The sequence below is a fragment of the Nomascus leucogenys genome, chromosome 21 (genome assembly GCF_006542625.1).
Source record: "Nomascus leucogenys isolate Asia chromosome 21, Asia_NLE_v1, whole genome shotgun sequence".
NCBI lineage: Eukaryota > Metazoa > Chordata > Mammalia > Primates > Hylobatidae > Nomascus > Nomascus leucogenys.
The window spans coordinates 43144606-43170381 of record NC_044401.1 but is presented as its reverse complement, the minus strand read 5'-3'; the positions used below and the strand labels follow the sequence as shown (position 1 = coordinate 43170381).

The window sequence follows — 25776 nt, the reverse complement described above, 5'->3', positions numbered from 1 at the left end:
GCTGAGGTGGGAGGATTGCTTGAGCCGGGAGGTTGACGCTACAGTGAGCCATGATTGTGCCACTGTACTCTCCAGCCCGGGCAACAGAGGGAGAGAGTGTCTGGGGAAAAAAAATTAGAAATGAAAGAGGGGACATTACTAGTGACCTTATAAAAATTAGTAAGATTATAAAGAAATACTATTAACAGTTGTGGCTGGGCATGGTAGCTCATGCCTATAATCCCAGCACTTTGGGAGGCTGAGGCGGGTGGATCTTCTGAGGTCAGGAGTTTGAGTCCAGCCTGGCTAACATGGTGAAACCCTGTCTCTACTAAAAATACAAAAAGTAGCCAGGCGTGGTGGTGCATGCCTGTAATCCCAGCTACTCAGGAGGCTGAGGCAGGAGAATGGCTTCAACCTGAGAGACAGAAGTTGCAGTGAGCTGAGATTACGCCACTGCACTCCAGCCTGGGCAACAGAGTGAGACTGCATTTCAAAAAAACAACAAAAGTTGTATCCCTGTAAATTAAATGGTTTAGATGAAGTGCACAAATTCTTGGAAAGACAAAAACTACCAAAACTGACTCAATAAGAGGAACAGACAATCTGGATAGACCTATAACATGTGAAGACATTGAATAAGTAGTCACAGAACTGCCCGCAAAGAAACAGCCTAGGCCCATATGGCTTTACTGCTGAATTTTACCAAACATTTAAAGAAATAATATAATTCTTCACAAAGTCTTCGTGGGGAATACCTTCCAACTCATTTTATGAAGCCAGTATCACTCTGATACCAAAGCCAGACAAAGACATTACAAGAAAATATAAACCCATCTCTCTCTCTCTTTTTTTTTTTTTTTTTTTTTTTAAAGAGACAGGGTTTCACTGTCACCCAGGCTGGAGTACAGTGGTGTGATCATGGCTCACTGCAGCCTGGAACTGCTGGGCTCAAGCCATCCTGCTGCTTCAGCCTCCTGCCTGTCTGATTTTTATTTTTTAAATTTTTTGTAGAGATGGAGTCTCACCATGTTTCCCAGTCTGATCTTGAACTCCTGGCTTCAAGTGATATTCCCACCTTGACCTCCCAAAATGCTAGAATTACAGACATGAGCCACTCTACCCATCCCTTGTCTGTTAAAAAAAAAAAAAAAAAAAAAAAGAAAAAATCACATTGTGATATTGATAGACACAGAAAAAGCATTTGACAAAATCTGACACTCTTTAATTATGAAACAGTCAACTAGGAATAAGAGGGAACTTCTCAGCCCGATAAAAGTGCCTTTACAGAAAATCCAAAGGTAACATCATGCTTAATGTAAAAGACTGCTTTCATTCTAAGGTCTAGCATAAGACAGGGATGTCTGCTCTATTTATATTCAACATTGTATTGGAGACTCTAGCCAGGGAAGTTAGACAAGAAAAAGAAGTAAAAGACATCAAAATTGGAAAGGGAGAAGTAAAGCTATCTGTAGATGACATGATGTGTATCAAATAAAGCATTAGCACCAATTAAACAAGTTCAGCAGGATTGTAGAATACAAGATCAGTGTACAAAAATCAATTATATTTTTCCAGATTTGTGAACAATCTGAGAATTAAAACAATTTCATTTCCAATGTCATAAAAATTAAATACTTAGGAATGAGTTTAACAGAAGTATAAAACATACTCTGAAAGCTACATTACATTATAGACAGAACTTAAGATCTAAATAGAGCTCCTATCTTAAATAAGTGGAAGATTTAACATTAAGGTGCCGATATTTCCCAAACTGATCTACAGATTCAGTGCAGTCTTTTATCAGAATCATACCTGAATTCTTCATAGAAATTGACAAACTGATTCTAAAGTTCATATGGAATTGCAAGGGATCAATTATAGCCAAAACAATCTTGAAAAAAGAACCAAAAAAGAAGACTCACATTTTTCGAATTCAAAACTTATTTTGAAGCAATGGTAACCAAGACAGTGTGGGGCTGACAGAGGGATACACATATAGATCAGCGGAATAGAATTGAATGTCAAGAAATTAAACCGTATATATGTATATAGTTAGCTGGTTGTCAACAAGGTGCTGTCATGGTCCATTTGGGTTGCTGTAATGAAATACCAGAGACTAGGTGGCTAACAGACAATAGAAATTTATTTCTCACGGTTCTGGATGCTGGGAAGTCCAAGATCAAGGCACTGGCAGATTCAGTGTCTGGTGAGAGCCCGCTTCCTGGTTTACAGATGTCTTATCTTTTCTCTGTGTCCTCACATGGCTGAAGGAGCAAGCGAACTCTTTGGGGGGTCTTTTTTTAAGGGCTTTAATCCTATTCATATGGACTCTACCACTAAGGGCTAATCATCTCCCAAAGGCCTCACCTTCAAACACTATCACATTGGGAGTTAGGATTTAACATACGAATTTTGGGTGAGACACACATTCAGTCTATAGCAGGTGCCAAGACAATTCTGTGGAGAAAGAGGAGTCTTTTCAACAAGTATCGTTGGGACAACTGAATAGACACATGCAAAAAAATGAGGTTGGACTCTCAAACCATGCTGCAAAGAAAAATTAACTCAAAATGGATCACAGACTTAAATGTAACAGATAAAAATCTTGGAAAGAAGCACAAGGTTAAGGATTCTTGGATATGACACCAAAAGCATGAACAACAGCAACAACAGCCAGAAAACAGATTAATTTAGACTTCATCAAAATTAAAACTTTTGTGTTTCAAAGGACACCAAGAAAGTGAAAAGACAATCTATAGAATATATTTGAAAAGCATATCTGATACGGGACCTTTATCTAGAATGTAAAAAGAACTCTTACACCTCAATAATAAAAGGACAACCTAATTTAAAAATGGGCGAAGGCACTGAATAGACTTTATTTTAATGGGAGATACACAGTTACCAAATACATATGTGAAAAGATGCTGTATCTCATTAGTCATCAGGGGATTGCAAACCAAAACCACAATGAGCTGCCACTCACACCCACTAGGATGGTTTCAATGAAAGTTTTAATAGCAAAGTGCTGGCAAGGATGTGGAGATACTGCAAGCCTCATATGCTGCTGATGGGAATATAAAATGGCACAGCCACTTTGGAAAAACAGTTGAGCAGTTTCTTAAGCAATTAAACATAGTTACCATATGACCTAGCAATTCTAGGTATATAACCCAGAGGAATTAAAACATATCTGTGTAAAACTTGACCACAAATGTTGTATAAGTGTTATTCATAATAGCTGAAAGATGGAAACGTTCCAAATGTCCATTAGCTGACGAATGGATAAATAGAATTGGGTATATACATAGAATGGAATGTTATTCAGCCATAAAAAGAAATGAAGTAGTGATATATGCTACAACATGGGTGAACCTTGAAAACATGCTAAGTGAAAGAAGCCAGTCACAAAATATTGCATATTATATGATTCTGTTCTGTTTATGTGAAATGTCCAGAATAGGGACGATAGCTTAAACAATACAGGATTTCTTTTTGAGGTGATTAAAATGTCCCAAAATTCACTGTGATGAAGGTTGTACAAGCTGTAAATACACTAAAAACTGTTGAATAGCACATTTTAATAAAACTGTTAAAGTAACCTGGCTAGGTGCGGTGGCTCACGCCTGAAATCCCAGCTCTTTGGGAGGCCAAGGTGGGGGGATCACTTGAAGCTAGGAGTTCAAGACCAGCCTGGGCAACATGATCAGACCCTGTCTCTACAAAAAAATAAAAAAATTTCGCTGGGCGTGGTGGCATGCACCTGTGGTCCCAGCTGCTCAGGAAACTGAAGCGGGAAGATCGCTTGAACCCAGGAGTTTGAGGCTACAGTGAGCTATGATTGCACCACTGTACTCCAGTCTTTGTGGACAGAGCAAGACCTTGTCTCAAAAAAGGCAGGAGTGGGGGAGGGGAAGTAGCCATTTCTGATGTCCCTTTGGGATATCTCTGGGCATGTATATGTTTAAAAGACTGAGCTCTTAGAATAACAGAGCCCTTCACAGTAAACTCATTTGTTCTCTCCCCACTTTTATTGTAGAAATCATGACCACCCCAGGAAAAGAGAACTTTCGCCTGAAAAGTTACAAGAACAAATCTCTGAATCCTGATGAGATGCGCAGGAGGAGGGAGGAAGAAGGACTGCAGTTACGAAAGCAGAAAAGAGAAGAGCAGGTAAATCCTTTACTTTTATTCATTTCTTTTAAAGAATTTAATGTTCCATTTTAAGCCTGAAACTACCTTCCTTTATTTTAGCAAAGTTTGTGTGTGTGTGTGTGTGTGTGTGTTCGTTCCCCTTCTCCCCTGTAAAATCAACACTTTTTTGGAGTGGGGTTGAGGAGGTACTGAAAAGTGGTATACAAGAATGGGGAAATCTCTTAGGTTCTCATTTTCTCAGCATAACTACACTGTTCAGTATTTTCGCCTATTTGTTTTAGTGTATTTTAGTTTTCTAAGGGTGCAACTTTCTTCTTTAAGATTTTTTTGATGTATGTTTGTTAATGAATTCACAAGTGACCAATAAAGCGTTGCTGTTCATCGTAAACTTAAAATTGGAAATGTAAAAATGTATAGAAAAAGAAAGAATAAACCTCATAAACCAGTCCTTTGGATTCATTGTCAACAGTTTGCTACACTTGCTTCATGTTTGTCTTTACATTTCTTTGTTATCTAACATTTTAAAGTAAAATTTCATTCACAGAATATGTCTTTTTATTCTAGATTAATTCTGTATTATTCATAAAGACATTTAGAACATTGATTTTTTTTTTTTTTTTTTAAGCCTTCCTTTGAAAACGCCGTTCACAAATGGTCTGTTACCTTCGGCAAAGAAATGAAAAGACATAAGGCTTAAGTGACTTTTTTTTTTTTTTTTTTTTTTTTTTTTTGCTAAGGAGAGACTTTGGAGCCTGAAGGACCATTTGACCCTCACTATAGAAACTCCATAAAGGCAGATGAATTAGAACTCTCATGCTTGAGAAATAAGATATTCTATTATAAATATTTTGCAGTTATAGTGAAATATTCTCAAAACACATTTTATGAAACACTGCATTAGATAATCCAGTTAGGTGAAGTCCAACAGTACATTACAACCTCAGTATTTTATTTGTTAAGAGTTGTAGATGTATGAATCAAGCACTTTATTATTGACAAAGGTACTTTGTAATATTGTAATAGACTTTATATTGAGTGCAGCAAGTTTAAGTTATGAGTTCTTGACCTTCTGCTTTATCATCTTTGAATGTATCCACTGAAGTTTCTCTTATTTATTTATTTTTTGAACCGAAAATGGATCCTTTTCTTTCACAGAGCTTTTAAATTAGTTCTATTTTTTGGGTGAATTTCCTTTTCTTTTTTTTTTTTTTTTTTTTTTTGGTTTGTTTGAGACAGAGTCTCACTCTGTGGCCAGGCTGGAGTATGGTGGTGTGATCTTGGCTCGCTGCAACCTCCACCTCCCAGGTTCAAGCGATTCTCCTGTCTCAGCCTCCTGAGTAGCTGGGAATACAGGCGCATGCCACCATACTCAGCTAATTTTTGTATTTTTAGTAGAGACAGGGTTTCACCATCTTGGCCAGGATGGTCTCGATCTCTTGTCCTCGTGATCTGCCCGCCTCAGCCTCCCAAAGTGCTGGGATTACAGGAATTTCCTTTCCTTTTATTCTCAGAAATCTTAACAGCATAATTATATATTTATATTCATATATTTAAATGGAATACATGTATGATACATGTGAACCCAGGTATAGGTCTGAATATAACCACCAGTCTAGGGATTGTATTTGGCATAACACCATTTGAAGGTGTAGCAGTGGCACTCTTTGATTAACACAATGTTCATTTTATTCTGTTTCTTCTTGGTGACTACTGATTTCATGTAATTAAACTTCATTATAAAATTTATATACTACCGAAAGCAATCTACAGATTCAGTGCAATTTCTGTCCAATTACCAGTGTCATTCTTCACAGAATAAGGAAAAACAATCCTAGGATTCATACGGAACCAAAAAAGAGCCCCAATTGCCAAAGCCATCTTAAGCAAAATATAAAGCTGGAGGTATCACATTATCTGATGTCAAATTATACTACAAGGCTATAGTAATTGAAAACAGCACAGTACTGGTATAAAAGTAGACATATAAGTCAATGGAATGGAATAGAGAGTCCAGAAATAAAGCCCCATACTGTCAACCAACTGATCTTTGACAAAGTTGGCAAAAGTATATACTGGGGAAAGGATACCCTATTCAATGAATAGTGCTGGGAAAATTGGAGAGCTGTATGCAAAAGAATGAAACTGTACCCCTACCATATATAAAAATTAACTCAAGATGGATTCAATAATTAAATGTATAACCTGAAACTATAAAAATCCTAGAAGAAAACCTGGGAAAAACTCTTCTGGACATTGGTCTAAGCAAAGAATTTATGATTAAGTCCTCAAAAGGAAACAAAACCAAAAATAGATAAATGGGACTTAAACCAAAAAGCTTCTGCACAGCAAGAGCAATAATGTATTTAACAGACAACATACAGAATGGGAGAAAATATTTGTTAACACTATCTGACAAAATTCTAACGTTCAGAATCTACAAGGAACTCAAACAACAAGAAAAAACAGCTCCCATTAAAACGTGGGCAAAGAACATGAAAAGATACTTCTCAAAAGAAGACATACAAGTGGCCATGAAAAAAGGGTCAACATCACTAATTATCAAATAAATAAAATTTAAAACTATAATGAGGCCAGGCGGGGTGGCTCATGCCTGTAATCCCAGCACTTTGGGAGGCCGGGGTGGGCTGAGATCAGGAGTTCGAGACCAGCCTGGCCAAGATGGTGAAATCCCGTCTCTACTAAAAATACACAATTTAGCCAGTGTGGTGATAGGGTAAAGGAGGGTACTTTCAGTATAAGACTATGTTCTTGGGAATTTTCCTATGTTAATTCATTGAGAAGCTCCTTCCTTCCTCATATCCTGTAAGTCAAATGTTGGATTTACTAGGCTGGTTTTCTTAATTTTCCCTTTTTCAAACCGTGCCCTTGTTTCAGTCTGCTACCTCACCACAGCTTTCCGTTATACCTCAATTAAGAAAAATTCCTGAGGCTTTCCAAGGCTCTGTGTGGTTTGCGGGCTTGCTTCTCAACAGTATATCCCTCCATAGGCTCTTAGGTTTGATCTTCCTCCACTCTTGACTCGTATGTCGTTTCTCAATCTGTTTTTCCATTGTCGTAGATATGGCTGGGAGCTACGCATACTGTTTTTTTTTCTTGTCCCTTTTATCATTGTGGGGTAGTACTTCTGAGACTAAAAGGATGGGAAGGCCTGATTCTACCTATTTTTAATCTGTATGTCTCATTGTATGAGGTAGATTATTATGTTGATTAGTTTACAACTGGCATGAAAATTTTATTGACCTTGGGAAGAAAAACTATATGTTTTAATCCTGTTGTGAATAGAGCTGCACAGTTCTAGAATAGTGTAGTGGATTAATGATGAAGTATTGACGATAACAATTAACTATTGAATGTTATCTCGGGTACTATTTTAAGCACTTAATGAATTAACCTCTCTAATCATCTCAACCAAGCTCTGAGGTAGGTTATTATTTTCTGATATGTTATAGTTACACAATAATTGTGAATGTCTTTAAGTATCTGATTATGGACAAGATAAAGCATATGTATATAAAAACACTGAAATGGATAGAAAATAAATTCATAGCATTACTGGTCCTTTATCTGAAGCTCAGCTAAGTGGTTACACAGTTCAGTGTAAGTGACCATTGCCATAAAGAATAATAGCCTTTTTCACTGGAAAGAACCTTTGCAACAATCTAGACCAGCAATGTTAAAATTATGTTCTGTGGAGCTTTGAGGCTCTGAGTTGAGTCTTATGCTGCTTCTGTTTCCCCATGAAAAGTTTGAAAATGGTTGAGCTATGCTGTCCAGTATGAGATAGCCACTAGCTACAGTTAGCTATTGAGCATTTAATATGTGGCTAATTCAGATTGAGACATATAAATGTAAAATTTACATTGGATGTTGAAGATTCCATGTGAAAAAATAAGTATCTCAATTTTTATACTGAAATATTCTAGACATGGGTTAAATAAAATATTAAAATTAATTTTATCTTTTATTTCCTTTTTTAAATGTGGCTACTAGAAATTTTTAAAATTTCATTTGTGGCTTTCATTATATTTCTGTAGAACAGTGCAGATACAAACCATGTTTCTATTTTATACCAAAATTTTGAGTTTGAATGATTTGGCCAAGATTACATAGCAGATAAGTAGAACCAAGATTTTTTCACATCTGAATTAGTGTTCTTTCTACAGGATTGTGCGGCATTAGGTCCACCTGATAAAAGTTGTACTGGCACGCTGTGACACAAATCTGTGTTTGTTTTGCAGAGCAGGATTGGAAAGAAAGCATAGCTAAAATGTGATGGTCAAAGCGTTGCTTTGCACGCTTAGCCCACCTCATAACTACTGACGATTAAATGATATTGATTATAGCTATTTGGATACCGTGGTACATCTCTTATTCTGTATGACCTCTATTACCTTTTTGGGATTACTTCATTTAATGTCATTTTAAAGATTTTCACAGTTGTCCATCATGCTGAGACGTTTTTGCTTGAGTAGTTGCATAACTCGCATGTTTTCCAACCTTTTACTGCATTATAAATTGTCTTTGACAAATTTAATGTTAATAAATCTCATTCTTCCACTTTTATCAAACCAGTGTTTGTTTGTGCTTCTTTTGGCTAGTAGTATTAGCTGCATGTTCGTCAGTTTGCCCTTTGATTTCACCTGTTTAACCAACAGCCGCTACAGTTTTTATCACTGCATTAATAACATTTAACATATCTTGAAAGTGGTTGTACGTTTTTAAAATATTTTCTGTTGCTAATTTTTTTTCTATCAGTTTTGAATACTGTTGACATAGCTTTGCTGTTCTAAGTCAAATATTGGATGAGCAGTTGTGTTTTTCATGACCTGTAGTACTTAAAGATCACTAACAGCATCCCGCTGTACCAAACTGCCTGTGCATATGAACTGCAGTACCAATAGATGTAATGTTAGTGACTGGGTATGATTCTGGAATCATGTAAATGTTTTAAATAACTGTAAAACAAAATTAAAATGAGAGAAGAAATCCTCAAAAAGAAGGAAACAAGTGACCTGGTTTGTCATGCTTGTGGCTAAGCCACACAGAGAAGAATTATTTTATATACCTTTAAACTATGGTAATTTGACTAATTTCCTCTGCTAGTTTCTATCTTAAGGACAAAAGAGAAGTATAAATGAATCTTCACTTGCTTTTGGTAATCATATAAAATTGGTAGTTATGAAACTATATATATTTGTATATGAATAAAGGAAATTCGTATTTATATTAATATTAGAAACCTGATACTTTTAGTTTAAGAAAATAAGTAAATAAGAAAATTAAAGAAGTTAAGTAAGTTTGAATTGGTAATGTCACTGGGAATTTATGATATATTTTCTTTAATAAAACAAAACACCAGTTCTGTCCTGAGAAGGCCTAGAAATAGCAAATTACCTTTTTGCAGTGAGCACTGGCATTCTGAGGTATTTAGAATTTTTTCTCAAAGGAACCAGGTTCCTTGCAAAAATAACTGGTTCTTGGTTAAGATAGGGAATATTTTATAAAGCAAAGAAGTTATCTTAGACCACTGGAGTTTTGTTGAAAAGACTCAGAGCTAACTTGAACTAGCTCCTAGCTCCCATTGGGTAAAAATAGGGTATTTTGAGTATCAGAAAAGGTTTATAAAGACTTCTGCTTCTGGCCAAAATGGAGTATTAGGACCAGGATTTACCTTCCTACCTGAAGGAACCAGGAATAAACGGATAAAATACATGAAAACAGCAGTTCAAGACACTAGGCATTAGGCAGTGGAAGATAGTGATCTCTAAAGATGGGAAACAAATGAGATAAATCCTGTGATTATCTCAGCTTTCTAGTTGTAAACTAGAAAGAGGCGCTAAGGCAGAGCCCACAGCCTCGCTGCATTGAGGCAGAGCTGAGAGTCTGAAGACCAGGCGAATAGAGTTCATAGGATGGAATATCAAAGAAGAGAGACCTGTATATTGAGTGAAGCCTGAAAATCTTCAAAGGCTTTCCTCAAATATTCAGCAGAATGCTGATTAGCACATATGTTTGAGGAAACTACCCAAGGTTAGAGAAAATATCACTTTAAAGGATTAGACGGAACAGTGCCTGGTACTTACACAGGGCTAGAAACAGTGCCTGTCCCACTAGCTGGACTGGAGAAACTCATAATTCATGAGGGATTAGGTAGAGTATTCAGGAGAGCCTTGCCTCAGTAGTGGAGATTAATGAGCTGTATACTTAGTACTGCTCCAGACTTAACCTGACAAATGAAAGCAAGGTCCAAAAGGATCAAACAGTTTCCATATAACTTAGCTGTATACCGAAATGGAGCTCAAGAATGTTTATAGGAATACAAAAATATCCAGTACACGAGGTAAAATTGACATTGTCTGGCATCCAAAGATTGTGACATATACAAAAAAGCAGGAAAACACAACCGTTAATGGGGAGAATGATCAGTTGAAACTGACTCAACTGATAAAGATGTTAGAGTTATCAAGTAATAAAATATAAATGGTTATTATAACCATACCATATTCCATATGTTCAAAAAGTTAGAGACATGGAAGATAAAAAAAGACTCTTCCAGGCATGGTGGTTCACGCCTATAATCCCAGTGCTTTGGGAGGCAGAGGTGGGAGGATCGCTTGAGCCCAGGAGCAACATAATGAGTCTACCAAAAAATAAATAAATAAAAAACTTAGGCGGGCATAGTGGTGCACGCTATAGTCCTAAGTCCCAAGGTTGAGGTGGGAGGATGGCTTGAGCCCAGGAGTTTGAGGCTTCATTGAGCTATGACTGTGCCGCTGTGCTCCAGCCTGAGTCAGAGTGAGAGACCCTCTTAAAAATAAAAAAATAAAAAAAAAAAGTAAAAAGGTATAAAAGGACTCAATTTGGACTCCTGGAGATAAAAAATGTGATGTCCAAGATGAGAAATTCACAAATGGAATTAATTGCAAATTAAAAATTGCAGAAGAAAAGATTAGTGAACTTCTGGGCATAGGAATAGAAACTATCAAGAATGGGCTGGGCGCGGTGGCTCACGCCTGTAATCCCAGCACTTTGGGAGGCTGAGGCGGGCGGATCACGAGGTCAGGAGATTGAGACAATTCTGGCTAACGGTGAAACCCCGTATCTACTAAAAATACAAAAAATTAGCCGGGCGAGGTGGCGGGCGCCTGCAGTCCCAGCTACTCGGGAGGCTGAGGCAGGAGAATGGCGTGAACCTCGGGGGGCGGAGCCTGCAGTGAGCCAAGATTGCGCCACTGCACTCCAACCTGGGCGACATCGAGACTCCGTCTCAAAAAAAAAAAAAAAACAAGAATGAAAAAGAGGTAAAAGAACCCACCCCCGCCCCGACACACACACACACACACACCACACACACACACACACACACGAGGCCAAAAGAACCCACAAGTGAGTTATGGGACAACTTCAAGAAACCTAAATACAGACAATTGGAGTCCCTAAAGGAAAAGAGAGGGTGGAAGAGAAAAAATATTTAAAGAAGTAATGGCCGAAAACCTTTTATAATGAAGAACTGTAAATCCACTGATTGAAGGAAGTAAGTGAATCCCCATCACAAGAAAGATGAAGAAAACTCCATCATAGCACATCATAGCCAAACTGCTCAAACCCAAACTTAAAAGGAAACTCTTAAAAACACCCAGAGTAAAGACATGTTACATGCAGAGGAACAGAGATAAGGATGACGTCAGAGTTCTCATTGTAAACAATACAAGCCAGAAGACAGTGGAGAAGCATTTAAGGAAACTGTCAACGAAAGAATTCTTCACCACCAGACGTTTCACTGAGACAGAAGTAAAATAATGTCCTGGATTACTTGAGCAAATCCCAGCTATCAAATTATTTTATCTGTAAATACTTCAATATGTATCTCTACAGAATAAAGATTCTTTTTTTCTTTTTTGGATACAGGGTCTCATTCTGTTGCCCATGCAGGCTGGAGTGTAATGGTGTGATTACAACTCACTATAGCCTCAACCTCCCAGGCTCAAAGGAATTCACCTCGGCCTCCCTAGTAGCTGGGGCTGCAGGCACGCACCACTACACCTGGCTGATTAAAAGATTTTCTTGTAGAGATGGAGTCTCACTATGTTGCCCAGGCTGGTCTCAAACTCCTGGCCTCAAGCAATCCTCCTGCCTTGGCTTCCCAAAGTGCTGGCATTATAGGAGTAAGCCATTGTGCCCAGTCCTGGATAAAGATTTTTAAACTTAAAAATCATCAAAGAGCCCTGTCAGCTTTTCACCTCAAATTTTAGCAGTCTTTGATGGTCCCTTCCTAGATCCATTACTTTTATAGGAGTTACAGTGATCATTTCTTCTGCTTTTATTAGCTGGAAGGTCATTCAGAATAGTGTTACCATACTTTAAAAAGTTAGTTTTTTAATATTAAGCATCTGGTCAACATTCAGATTTTCTACATTGTCACAAAATCTTATGTTTGTTTCTTAGAGTCAGAAACTAAGTCATACATTGTATTTGGTGCTGTCTCTTAACTGTTTTAAAAAAATTTTTATTAATAATTGGTGAAAACAAAATTTTTCCTCTTACCCATTTTAAGTGTATAGTTCAGTAGTGTTAACAATATTCACATTGTTATATAACATATATTTAGAACTTTTTCATCTTACAGATTGAAATTCTGTGTCACATTAAACAAGTATTCCTAATTTCTCCTTTCCCAGCTTCTGATAACTGGCATTCTACTTTCTGTTTCCATGATTTTGATTTCTCTAGATATCTTGTATAAGTAGACTCATACAATATTTGTCCACTTGTAACTGACTTATTTCACTCAGCCTAATGACTACAAGGTTCATCTATGTTGTAGCTTGTGACAGGATCCCTTTTTCTTTTAAGGCTGAATAATATTCCATTGTATGTATTACCACATTTTCCTTATTCATCTGTTGATGGACATTTGGGCTGCTTCCACCTCCTGGCCCATGTGAATAATGCTGCAATGAGCATGAGTGTGCAAATATCTCTTTTGATATTCTGTTTTGAATTCTTTTGGACATTTACACATAAGTGGGATGTCTAGATCATAATGATAATTTCATTTTTAATATTTTCAAGAGCCTCCCTACTGTTTTTCATAGTGGGTACATATTTTATGGTAGTTTTCATTTCCATTTGTCTAATGATAAGTGATTTGAGCATCTTTTCATATGCTTGTTGGTATTTGTGTGTCTTTGGAGAAATGTCTGGTTGTTTTGCCTATTTTTTAATTCGGTTACTTGACTAATCCTTACATTCTGGTTTTGTCAGCCTGATCTGTCATTATAAAGAGCCCCAACAGCTTTCTACCTCAAGTTTTAGCAGTCTTTGATGGTCCCTACCTAGATCCATTACTTTTATAGAGGTTACAGTGATCATTCCTTCTGCTTTTATTAGCTGGAAAGTCACTCAAAAGAAGACCTTTCCCTTAGCTACAGTTCACATAGGACAGAGAAATGCTTGATTCCCTTCCTGTATTTGTTTTCAGAATAATGAGTTGGCTTCTTAGCATCCTCCAAAGGGATGAGATAGTATGTGCTTTAGTATCATTAAGAATGCACAGAATTGTAATCCCAGCACTTTGGGAGGCTGAGGCGGGCGGATCATGAGGTCAGGAGATCGAGACCATCCTGGCTAACACGGTGAAACCCCGACTCTACTAAAAATATAAAAAATTAGCTGGGCGTGGTGGCAGTGCCTGTAGTCCCAGCTACTTGGGAGGCTGAGGCAGGAGAATGGCGTGAACCCGGGAGGCAGAGCTTGCAGTGAGCTGAGATCGCGCCACTGCACTCCAGCCTGGACGACAGAGCGAGACTCCGTCTCAAAAAAAAAACAACAACAACAAAAAAAGGCACAGAATTTAACATAGATACTTTCAAAAATAGGTTTATGACAGTCTGGTTGACAGTCTGTGAAAACCATCACCATAATTAAGTTGTGAACATACTCATTTCACCCAGAGGATTCCTAGTACACTTTTTTAGTACATTTTTCTCTGCCCCTTTCCTCTGATCTGTTTTCTGTTACCACTGATTAGTTACCATAAATGGAATTATGCAACGTGTATTCTTTTTCTTTCTAGTTTCACACAGTTTATTCATTTTGGTATTCACTTATATGTTTTATGTATGAATTGTTCATTTCATTTTATGGTTGAGTAGTATTCTGTTGTATGGATAAACAACAACTGGTTTATCCATTCACTTGTTGATGGAAATTTGGATTATTTCCAGTTTTTGGTGATTACAAATAAAATTGTTAGAAACACTCATGGACAGCTTTTTGTGTGGATATAACTTTTCTTTTCCCTCGGGTAAGTATCTAGAAGTGATATGGCTGGGTTGTATAGCTGGTGTATACTTAGGAGCTGTCAACTGTTTGCCAAAATGGGTTGTACTATTTTACCTTCCCAAGAGCAGTGTATGATTTTGAGTTGCTACACATCATTGTTAACATTTGGTATGGTCAGTCTTTTCTATTTTAGCTATTCCGAGGGGTATGCAGAAGTACTCCATGATGATTTCAGTTTTCATTCACCTAATAAATAAAGTTGTAAGCATCTTTTCTTTTTAAAAAAAGTTTATTTTTAATTGGCAAATAATAATTGTGTATATTTATCATCTTATATACTTCTTTGTGGTGCGAACATTTAATATTCACTCTTCCAGCAATTTTGACTTATGTAATACATTAGTATTAACTGTAGTCACTATGCTATACAATAGATCACCAGTGAGCCTCTTTTCATGGGCTTATTTGCTGTGTACCTACTTCAGTGAAGTCTGTTAAAAAAAATTCCTTTCCAGTTAAATTTTTTAACTGAGTCGATTGTCTTCTAGATATGTCTTTTGCTAGATACATGTTTTACACATATTTTCTCCCAGTCAGTGGCTTGCCTTTTCATTTACAAAAGTATAATTTAAAGAACAAGCATTTATATCTGATGTGAGGTACGTTAAGGGTTTTTTTTTTTTTTTTGCATATGGCTATCCAGTTGTTCAGGTGCCATTTATTATAAAGATTATTTCCCCCATTGAATTTCCTTGGAAACACTTACCGTTGACCATATCTGTATAGGTCTGTTTCTGGACCTCTACTTTATTCTGTTGGTCTATTTATCTAGCTTAAATACCATGCTGGCTGGTAACTGTAGCCTTAAGATTAGTTTCAAATCAGATAGTGTTAGACCTCCAACTTTTTCTTTTTCAAAATTGTTTTGGTCTGGGCGCAGTGACTCATGCCTGTAATCTCAGCACTTTGGGAGACCGAGGCGGGAAGATCGCTTAAGCACAGGAGTTTGAGAACAGCCTGGGTAAGATGGCGAGACACCATCTCTACAAAAAGAACAAAACAACAACAACAACAACAGCAACAACAACAAAACTAATTAGCATGCACCTATAGTCCCAGATAAGAGGCCGAGGTGGGAGGATTGCTTGAGCCCAGAAATTCGAGGCAGCAATGAGGTATGATTGTGCCCCTGCACTCCAGCCTAGGCGTCAAAGCGAGATCTCATCCCTTAAAAAAAGTAAAACGTTGTTTTGGTTATTGTAGGTACTTCACATTTATATGAACTTTAGAATCAGCTTTTCAGTTTGTACATGAAAGCCTGCTGGGAATTAACAATCTTGAGTCCTCTGACCCATGAGCACAGTATCTTTATTTATGTCATCTTTCTTTCTTTCTTTCTTCCTTTCCTTTCCTTTATTTTATTTATTTATTTATTTTTGAGACAGAGTCTTACTCTGTCACCCAGGCTGGAGTGCAGTGGTGCGATCTCAGCTCACTGCAACTTCTGCCTCCCTGGTTCAAACGGTTCTACCTCAGCCTCCCAAGCAGCTGGGATTATAGGCACCCGCCACCATGTCAGCTAATTTTTGTATTTTTAGTAGAGATGAGGTTTCACCACATTGGCCAGGCTGGTCTTAGGTGATCTGCCTGCCTCGGCCTCCCAAAGTGCTGGAATTACAGGCGTGAGCCACTGTGCCCGGCCATGTTTATTTTTTATAATTGAGATTTTATTGGTTGTGTTGAGGATCAGTATACAGACATTTCAATTTGTACACGATTCTTAACTTATATACTAAAAATCTAAAAAGCTGTGTATTGTAATTCTTTTTTAAACAGTTATTCCAGTAAGTTTCCAGCTTAAAATCTGGAGGCAAATTTTTAAGAGGCTGTCAAGTACCAGTATCTTAAAATGTTAAGTTACTACATACATCCCACCAATTCAGTTTAATAGCATATATACTACATATTCAAATTTTCAATCTTTTGCAGTGCATTAACAAAGTTATTAGGAAAACAGTACTACCATGACTGAAGATTTTACAGAGTATGTACAATTCTGATAGGGAGAGCCATGATCAAGGAGTGGTTTTCTTTAGGAAACAATTCTGCTAAAAAACAACATAGGAATAGAAGTAATTTAAAATATTCAAGACATTAAATGCAGGACTGTGATTCCATATTGCCATTTTCTATGCTTTGTATTGCAGGATTTAAAAACTAACCCCTCATCTATGGAATGTCAGAGCCTCCCATAATTCAGTATCCCACACTATTTTCTGGTTGTACCAAAAAATAAACAACCAGCAAATGATTTCCCCTCTTTAAAAAAGCATTTACACTTAAAAAATGGGATGAGGTAGGATTCCCTCTTTCTAAAAATGTTTCTAGAGCTACTAGAAAACTTATATTTACAAAATAGTTTATGAAAATATTCCTCTGGGCTGGGCACAGTGGCTCACACCTGTAATCCCAGCACTTTGGGAGGCTGAGGCGGGTGGATCAGCTGAGGTCAGGAGTTCAAGACCAGCCTGGCCAATATGTTGAAGCCCCGTTTCTACTAAAAATACAAAAATTAGCCAGGCGTGGTGGTGGGCGCCTGTAATCCCAGCTACTTGGGAGGCTGGAGCAGAAGGATTGCTTGAACCTGGGAGGTGGAGGTTGTAGTGAGCCTAGACCATATCATTGTACTCCAGCCTCGGCAACAAGAGTGAAACTCCAATTTAAAAAAAACAAAACAAAACAAAAACAAAAACAGAAAATTCCTGTGGCTAGTACAAGAAGGGAGACAGGAATGACTCATAAGACAAGGTATATGATATTAATCACACTTGGCTTTTTTTTCCTCTGGCTTTCTCAGTTTAGTTTCTCTGTTTTCTGTAGGTAAATCTTTAGTTTCTTGGTTAGCCACTTAGGTGTATTTTCTCTGCTTTCCTTTTTACTTTTGTTTTGTCTGAAGATGTATCCTTTCCTGCTGCCTTTTTTGGTTTCCTGTCCACTTTTGTAGGAGCAGAGTTAGCTGAGAACTGTGCCGGGTCTCCGCCTGGGCTCTTCCTTCACTATCCCTTCAGCTGAGCTGACCTTCCTTCCTCTTGGATATTTTGGTGGTGGGGAGGCGCGAGAGCCTTGGTGAAGCTAGGCTGCCTGGCTATTGCTGTCCTGTCCCATCCCGTCCTCCCCAGTCTCTACCAGCTACTGAGACCTGCAGTGGGGGTTAGGTCATCTTTACATTCTCTCAGCAATTTGTAGTTTTTGGTGTATAGGTCTTACAGATTTTTACCTTTTGTCAGATTTCTCCCTAAGTATTTCACTTTTATTGATGCTATTGTAATTGTTATTTTTTAGATTTCAGTTGTTCATTGTTAATATGTAGAAATGCAATTTAATTTTGTATATTGATCTCCTAAAGCTTGCTGAACTCACTTGTTAGTTCTAGTCCCTTTGTTATAGATTCCATTGGGTTTTTTACATAGGCAATCATGTCATCTACAGATAAAAGTTTCCTTATTTTCCATTCTTATCTGGATGCCTTTTATTTCTTTAACTTGTTTGGTTGTACTGACTAGAACTTAATGGTGCAGTGTTGAATGAAAATAATAAAAACAGATCTATCTGTTTTATTCCTGACCTTAGATGAAAAGTAGTGGATCTTTCATTACCTGTGATGTTAATGACAGGTTTTTCATATATAGTCAGGTACTATATGTTTCCATCAGCTATGGACCACATATATGATGTGGTCCCATAAGATTATAATTACCATATTTTTACTGTACCTTTTCTATGTTTTGATATGCAAATTTTTACCTTTGGGTTAAAATCGCCTCCAGTGTTCAGTACAGTAACATGCTGTACAAGTTTGTAGCCTAGGAGCAATAGGGCATATCATATCGCCTAGGCGTGTAGTAGCTATTCCATCTAGGTTTGTGTAACTACAATCTGTGATGTTCACACAATGATCAAGTCGTCTGATGTATTTCTCAAACTCTTGTTAAGTGATGCATGTGTATATTTTATGAGATTAAGGAAGTTCTCTCTCTATTTAAAAAGTTTTTATTTCTATGTATGTACTTATGCAGTATACTAAAGAAAAACTTTTTTAGAAAAGTTTTTTTAAAAACTTAAAAAAAAATTTCGTTGAGCCCAAAATGTCATATGACGTTAACAGAAGTTCTCTTCTGTTCCTAGTTAAATAGATGTATAAATGTTTAGGGTTCTTACATCTTGATGAATTGACTCCTTGATCATTATGAAATTACCTACTTTCTGATATATTATTTATCTTGAACCAACTTGTCTGGCATTACAATACAGTCACTCCAGCTTTCTGTTAGCTAGCATTGGCTTTAAAACAGTTTCATTGAGATACAATTCACATACTGTACAATTCACCCACTTGAAGTGTGTAATTCAGTGGTTTTTAGTATATTCATAGAGTTCCAGTACTTCATCACAACCAATTTTAGAACATTTTAGTCACCCACTAAAAAACCCCTTATGCACATTAGCAGTCACTCTCCATTCCCTCTGCTCCCCGCTTAGCACCCCTCAACCCTTATCTACTTTCTGTCTCTACAGATTTGCCTATTCTGGACATTTCATATAAGTGGAATCATACAGTATATGTGGTCTTTTGTGATTGGTTTCTTTAACTTAGTAGAGTGTGTTAAAGATTGATCCATGTTGTAACATGTATTGGTACTTCATTCCTGTTTCTCACTAAATATTCCATTGTGCAGATATACCACTTTTTGTTTATTGATTCAGTTGTTAGACATTTGGATTAACTTTTTTACTATTGTGAATAATGCTTGTGTGAACACATACAAGTTTTTGTGTGGATGTATGTTTTTATTTCTATGTATGTACTTATACAGTATGCTAAGTACAGCACTTAGTACAGTATACTGAGAGTGGAATTGCTGGGTTATGTGGTAAATCTACATTTAATATTTTGTGGAACTGCCAACCTGTTTTCTACGAAAGCTGTACCATTTTACATTTTTATTAGCAATGTTTGAAGGCTTCAGTTTCTCCACATTCTTGGAACACTTGTTATCTTTTTTGAGGCAGGGTCTCCCTCTATTGCCTAGGCTGGAGTGCAGTGGTGCCACCATGGTTCACTGCAGCTTTGAGCTCCCAGGGTCAAGTGATCCTTCCACCTCATCCTCCCAAGTAGCTAGGACTATAGGCACACACCACCATGCCTGGCTAATTTTTTATTATTTTTTGTAGACACAGAGTCTCACTGTATTGTCCAGGCTGGTCTCGAACTCCTGGCCTCAAATGATCCTCCTGCTTCATCCTCCCAAAGCACTAGGATTGCGGGTGTGAGGCAGTGTGTCTGGCCTCAATGTTTTTTTTTAAATACTTTTTTTTTTTTTAATGAGAAAAGTTTTAAAAAAATTGTACCGCATTATTACTGTTTCTGATGGTCTTTATTCCTTTTTGTAGATCTGTATTTCATCTGGTGTTAGTTTCCTTCTGTCTAAGGAACATCCTTTAACATTTTCTTACAGGACTGGTCTGTTGGTGATGAATTCATTCAGTTTGTATATGTCTGAAAAAAGTTTATTTCACTATTTTTATAAAGACCTTATTTAATTTTTTTTTTTTTTTTTAGCAGTTTTTGGTTCCCCTCAAAACAACAGATAGTACAGAAATTTCTTATGTACTCTGCCCCCACACATGCATAGCCTCCGGCATTGTCAGCATCCCCCATGGAGTGGTACATTTTCTATAATTAATGAACCTACATTGACACATCATTGTCACCCAAAGTCTATAGTTTATATTAAGATTCATTCCTGGTGTTGTACATTCTGTGGGTTTGATATCACACAGAGTAAATTCCCTGCGCTAAAATTCTGTGCTCCACCTATTTGTCCCTCTTTTCCCCCAGCCTCCAACAACTACTGATCTTTTTACTGTCTCCATAGTTTTGCCTTTTCCAGAATGTCATATAGTTGGAATCATACAATGTATGCCTTTTCAGATTGGCCTCTTTCACTTAATAATATGTATTTAATGTTCTTCCATGTCTTTCCACGACTTCATAGCTCATTTCTTTTTAATGCTGAATAATATTCCATTGTCTGGATGCACCATAGTTTATCCATTTACCTGCTGAAAGACATCGTGGTTGCTTCTGAGTTTTGACAGTTATGGATAAAACTCCTATATACATTTGTGGGCAGGATTTTGTATAGATATAAGCTTTCAGGTTTTTTTGATGAATACAAATGAGCATTGTTGCTGATCTTATGGAAGAGTTAATTTTTGTTGTTGTTGTTGTTGAGACGGAGTCTTGTTCTGTCACCTAGGCTGGCATGCAGTGGCATGATTTCGGTTCACTGCAGCCTCTGCCTCCTGGGTTCAAGTGATTCTCCTGCCTCAGCCTCCTGAGTAGCTGGGATTACAGGCGCCTACCACCACTCCCGGCTAATTTTTGTATTTTTAGTAGAGACAGCGTTTCACCATGTTGCTCAGGCTGGTCTCGAACTCCTGACCTCAGGTGATCCACCTGCCTCGGCCTCCCAAAGTGCTGGGATAACAGGCATGAGCCACCATGCCTGGCCGAGTATGTTTAATTTTGTAACAAACTGCTAAACTGTCTTCCAAAGTGGCTGTACCATTTTGCCTTTTCTACCGGCAATGAATATGAGTTCCTATTCCACAGCCTTGCCAGCATTTGGTGTTAGCAATGGTTTTGGATTTTGGCCATTCTGATAGGTAGGTATTGGTATCTCATTTAGTTTGCATTTCCCTGATAACATATAATATGGATTACCTCTTCATATGCTTGTTTGCCATCTATGTATCTTCTTTAGTGAAGTGTCTATAAAGGTCTTTGGCCCATTTTTAAGTGGGTTGTTTGTTTTCTTGTTAAGTTTTTTATATATTTTGGATACCAGTCTTTCATTAGATATTTTGCAGATATTTCTTCCCAGGCTGTGGCTTGTCTTTTCATTCTCTTGGTAGTGTCTTTCACAGAGCAGCATGTTTTAATTTTAATGCAGTTGAGCTTATCAATTATTTCATGGATTATGCCTTTGGTGTTGTATCTAAAATATTACCAATCCCAGGAACTCTAGCGTTTCCCCTGTTTTACCTTTCAGGAGTTTTTTAGTTTTTTTTTTTTTTTTTTTTGAGATGAGATTTTGCTCTTGTTGCCCAGGCTGGAGAGCAATGGCACAATCTTGGCTCATTGTAACCTCCGCCTCCTGGATTCAAGCGATTCTCCTGCCTCAGCCTCCTGAGTAGCTGGGATTACAGACATGCACTAACATGTCCAGCTAATTTTTGTATTTTTAGTAGAGATGGGGTTTCCCCATGTTGGCCAGGCTGGTCTTGAACTCCTGACCTTGTGATCTGCCTGCCTCAGTCTCCCCAAGTGCTGGGATTAAATTTTTGTATTAATAGAGATGGGGTTTCACCATGTTGGTCAGGCTGGTCTTGAACTTCTGACCTCAGGTGATCCACCCACCTCAGTCTCCCCAAGTGCTGGGATTAAATGTTTGTATTGATAGAGATGGGGTTTCTCCATGTTGGCCAGGCTGGTCTTGAACTCCTGACCTCAGGTGATCCACCCACCTCAGCCTCTCAAAGTGCTGGGATTACAGGTGTAAGCCAATGCGCCTGGCCTACTTTTTTTATTACATTTAGGTCTGTGATTCGTTTTGGGTTAATTTTTGTGAACGAAGGATGTAAGACCTGTGGTTTAGATTTGTTTTTTTGCCTGTGTGTGCCCAGTTGTTCCAGCACCATTTCTCCTCTTTGGACCTTTTTTTCTTTTTCTTTTTTCTTTTATTTTGAGGCAGAGTCTCTCTCTGTTGCCAGGCTGGAGTGCAGTGGTGCCATCTTGGCTTACTGCAACCTCCGACACCCTGGTTCAAGTAATTCTCCTGCCTCAGCGTCCCAAGTAGCTGGGGTTACAGGCACGTGTCACCACGCCCAGCTAATTTTTGTATTTTTATTAGAGACAGGGTTTCACCATGTTGGCCAGGATGGTCTCAATCTCCTGACATTGTGATCCCCCCGCCTTGACCACCCAAAGTGCTGGGATTTCAGGCGTGAGCCATCGCACCCAGCCTGGACTTTTTTTTGTTGTTGTTGTTACAGATATTTCAATTGGCAAATAAAATTTTGTATATTTATGGTGTACAACATGATGTTTTGAAATATGTATATATTGTGGAATGGCTAAATCAAGCAAATTAATATACAGATCATCTCATATACCTATTATTTAGTGTTAAGCACACTTACAATCTACAGTCTCAGCAGGATTTGTTTTTTTGAGACAAGGTCTTACTCTGTCGCCCAGGCTGGAGTGCAGTGGTGTGATCATGGTTCACCGTAGCCTGGAGCTCCCACCTTAGCCTTTTGAGTATCTGGGACTACAGCAGTGCCACCCTGCCCAGCTAATTTTTTGCTTTTTTGTAGAGGCAGGGTCTTGCTGTGTTGCCCAGGTGAGTCTTGAACTCCTGGTCTCAAAGGATCCTCCGTCCTCAGCCTTCCAAAGTGCTGAGATTACAGGTGTGAGCCACCATGCCTGGCTAATCTGTTGTCTTAACAATTTTCAAATGTGCAGTATACTGTTATGAACTATAGTCACCATGTTGTACAGTAGATCTCTTGAACTTACTCTTCCTAACTGAAATTTTGTATCCCTTCACCAATATCTCTCCAGCCTTTCCTGTCCCCAACCCTCCACACTTATTAACAACCATTATACTCTTTACTTCTATGAGTTTGACCTTTTTAGATTCCACATAAAAGTGAGATGCTTATGTGGTCTTTCTGTGTCTGTCTTAATTCCTTAACATAATATCCTCCAGGTTCATCCATGTTGTTGCAAATGATAGGGTTTCTTTCATTTTTAAGAACATTGGTCTGTTGTGTATATATACCACACTTTTTTGCTCCATTCATCTGAGGTGGACACTTAGGTTGATTCCATATCTTGGCTCTTGTGAATAATGTTACAGTGAACCTGGGAGTGCAGATATCTCTTTGACATACTGACTTCCTTTCCTTTGGATATATGCCCGGTAGTGGGATTGCTGGATCATATGGTATCTTTTTTTTTTTTGTGGAGCCTCCATACTATTTTTCATACTGGCTATAATAAATTACATTCCCACCAGCGATGTGCAAGGGTTTCCTTTCCTCAGCATCCTCACCAATATGTTATCTTTCATCTTTTTGATGATTGTCGTTCTAGCAGGTATGAGGTAATACCTCATTATGGCTTCAATTTGTATTTCCCTGGTGATGAGTGATGGTGAGCATTTTTTTCATATACTTATTGGCCATTTTATGTCTTCTTTTGAGAAATGACTATTTAAGTTCTTTCCCTATTTTAAAATCAGGTTGTTTTCTTACTATTGAGTTATTTTTGAGTTCCTTATGTATTTTGGATATTAACCCCTTATCTGATGTACGGTTTGTAAATATTTTCTTCTATTGCATAAATTATCTCTTCACTCTTTTGATTCCTCTGCTGTGCTTTTTAAAAAGTTTGCTGTAACCCCATTTGTCGACCTGCTTTTGTTGCTTTGCTTTTGGGGTCGCATCCAAAAAATCATTGCCTAGACCAGTTTCAAGAAGCTTTTTCCCTATGTTTTACAGTTTCAGGTCTTATGTTTCAGTCTTTAATGCATATTGAATTAATTTTTGTTGATGGTATGGGATAAAGGTTCAGTTTCTTTCTTGTGCACGTGGATATCTAATTTTTTGAGCCCCATTTATTGAAGAGACTGTTCTTCCCCTATTGTGTGTTCTTGGCACCTTTGTAGAAAAATCAATTAATCATAAATGCGTGGATTTATTTCTGGGCTGTTTATTCTGTTCCATTGCTCTATGTGTTTGTTTTCATGCCAAGATTTTGCTGTTTTGATTACTATAGTATGTAGCATACAGTTGACCCTTGAACAAGGTCTTGAACTGCTTGGGTCCACTTATATGCAGATTTTCCCTTGCCTTTGCCACTTCTGAGACAGCAAGACCAACCCTTCCTCTTCCCTCCTCCTCAGCTTACTCAACTTGAAGACGAGAAGATGAAGGCCCTTATGATGATCCACTTCCACTTTATGAATTGTAACTATATTTTCTCTTCCTTATGATTTTCTAAATAACATTTTCTTTTCTGTAGCTTACTTTATTGTAAAAAAAATACAGCATATAATACAAATATCATGCAAAATGTGTTAATTTAGTGTTTGTGTCATTGATAAGGCTTCCAGTCAAGTCATTGATAAGGCTTCCAGTCAGTGGTAGCCTATTTGTAGTTAGGCTGTGGGGGAGTTAAAAGTTACATGTAGGTTTTTGACTGCATAGGGGATTGGCTTCCCTAACGCCTGTGTCATTTAAGGGTCAGTTGTATTTTGAAATCAGTCAGTGTGAAGCCTCCTCTTCTGTTCATTTTTGCTCAAGATTGCTTTGGCTATTTGGGGTCTTTTGTGGGTCCATATGAATTTTAGGATTTTAAAAAATTTCTGTGAGAAATGTCATTGCAATTTTGATAGAGGTTACATTGAATCTGTAGATAGCTTTGGTTAGTATGAACATTTTAATACTGTTCTTCTAATTCATGAACATAATATCTTTCCATTCATGTATTTCAATTTGTTTCATCTGTGTTTTTTGTAGTTTTTAATGTACAGGTCTTTCACCTCCTTGGCTAAATTTATTCCTAAGTATTTTATTTTATTTTTGTAGCCATTGTAAATGGGATTGTTTTCTTAATTTCTTTTTCAGATAGTTTGTTGTTAGTGTATGGAAATGCTACACATTTTTGTTTATTGATTTTATATCCTACAACTTTCCTGAATCCATGTATTATTTCTAACAGTTTTTTGGCGGAGTCTTTAGAGTTCTTTCCATGTAAGATCATGTCTTCAGCAATCAGGGACAATTTCATTTCTTCCTTTTTAGTTTAGATGCCTTTTCTTTCTCTTGCCTAATTGCTCTGGCTGGGACTTCCAACACCATGTTGAGTGAAGATGGCAAGAGTGGGCATCCTTGTCTTGTTTCTGATCTTAGAAGAAAAGCTTTCAACTTTTCACTGTTTAGTATGATGCTAACTGTTGGTTTGTCATATATGGCCTTTATTGTGTGGAGGTAAATTCTTTCTATACCTAATTTGTTGAGAGTTTTTATGAAAGGATGTTGAAATTTGTCTCATGCTTTTTCTGCATCTATTGAGACGATCATAGGTTTTTGTCCTTCATTCTGTTAATGTGATTCACATTCATAGATTTGCGTATGTTGAACCATCCTTGTATCCCTGAGGTAAATCCTACATGTTCATATTGAATGATCTTTTTAATGTGC

The 25776-nt window shown here is 37.5% G+C and overlaps 1 protein-coding gene across 3 annotated transcripts in view; it reads left to right on the top strand.

Annotated features, from left to right (window-relative positions):
• KPNA1 (karyopherin subunit alpha 1) overlaps positions 1–25776 on the top strand; it is a 94638-nt gene that overhangs the window by 14936 nt on the left and 53926 nt on the right. For 2 of the 3 annotated variants that reach the window (XM_003275522.4, XM_030802155.1), the window contains exon 2: positions 4022–4155. In XM_003275522.4, the coding sequence (XP_003275570.2) occupies positions 4027–4155 (129 nt within the window). In that variant the 5' untranslated portion in view covers positions 4022–4026. Of the gene's footprint in view, positions 1–4021; positions 4156–24476; positions 24541–25776 lie in introns of all 3 variants that reach the window. The other variant, XM_030802156.1, reaches the window with a different exon arrangement.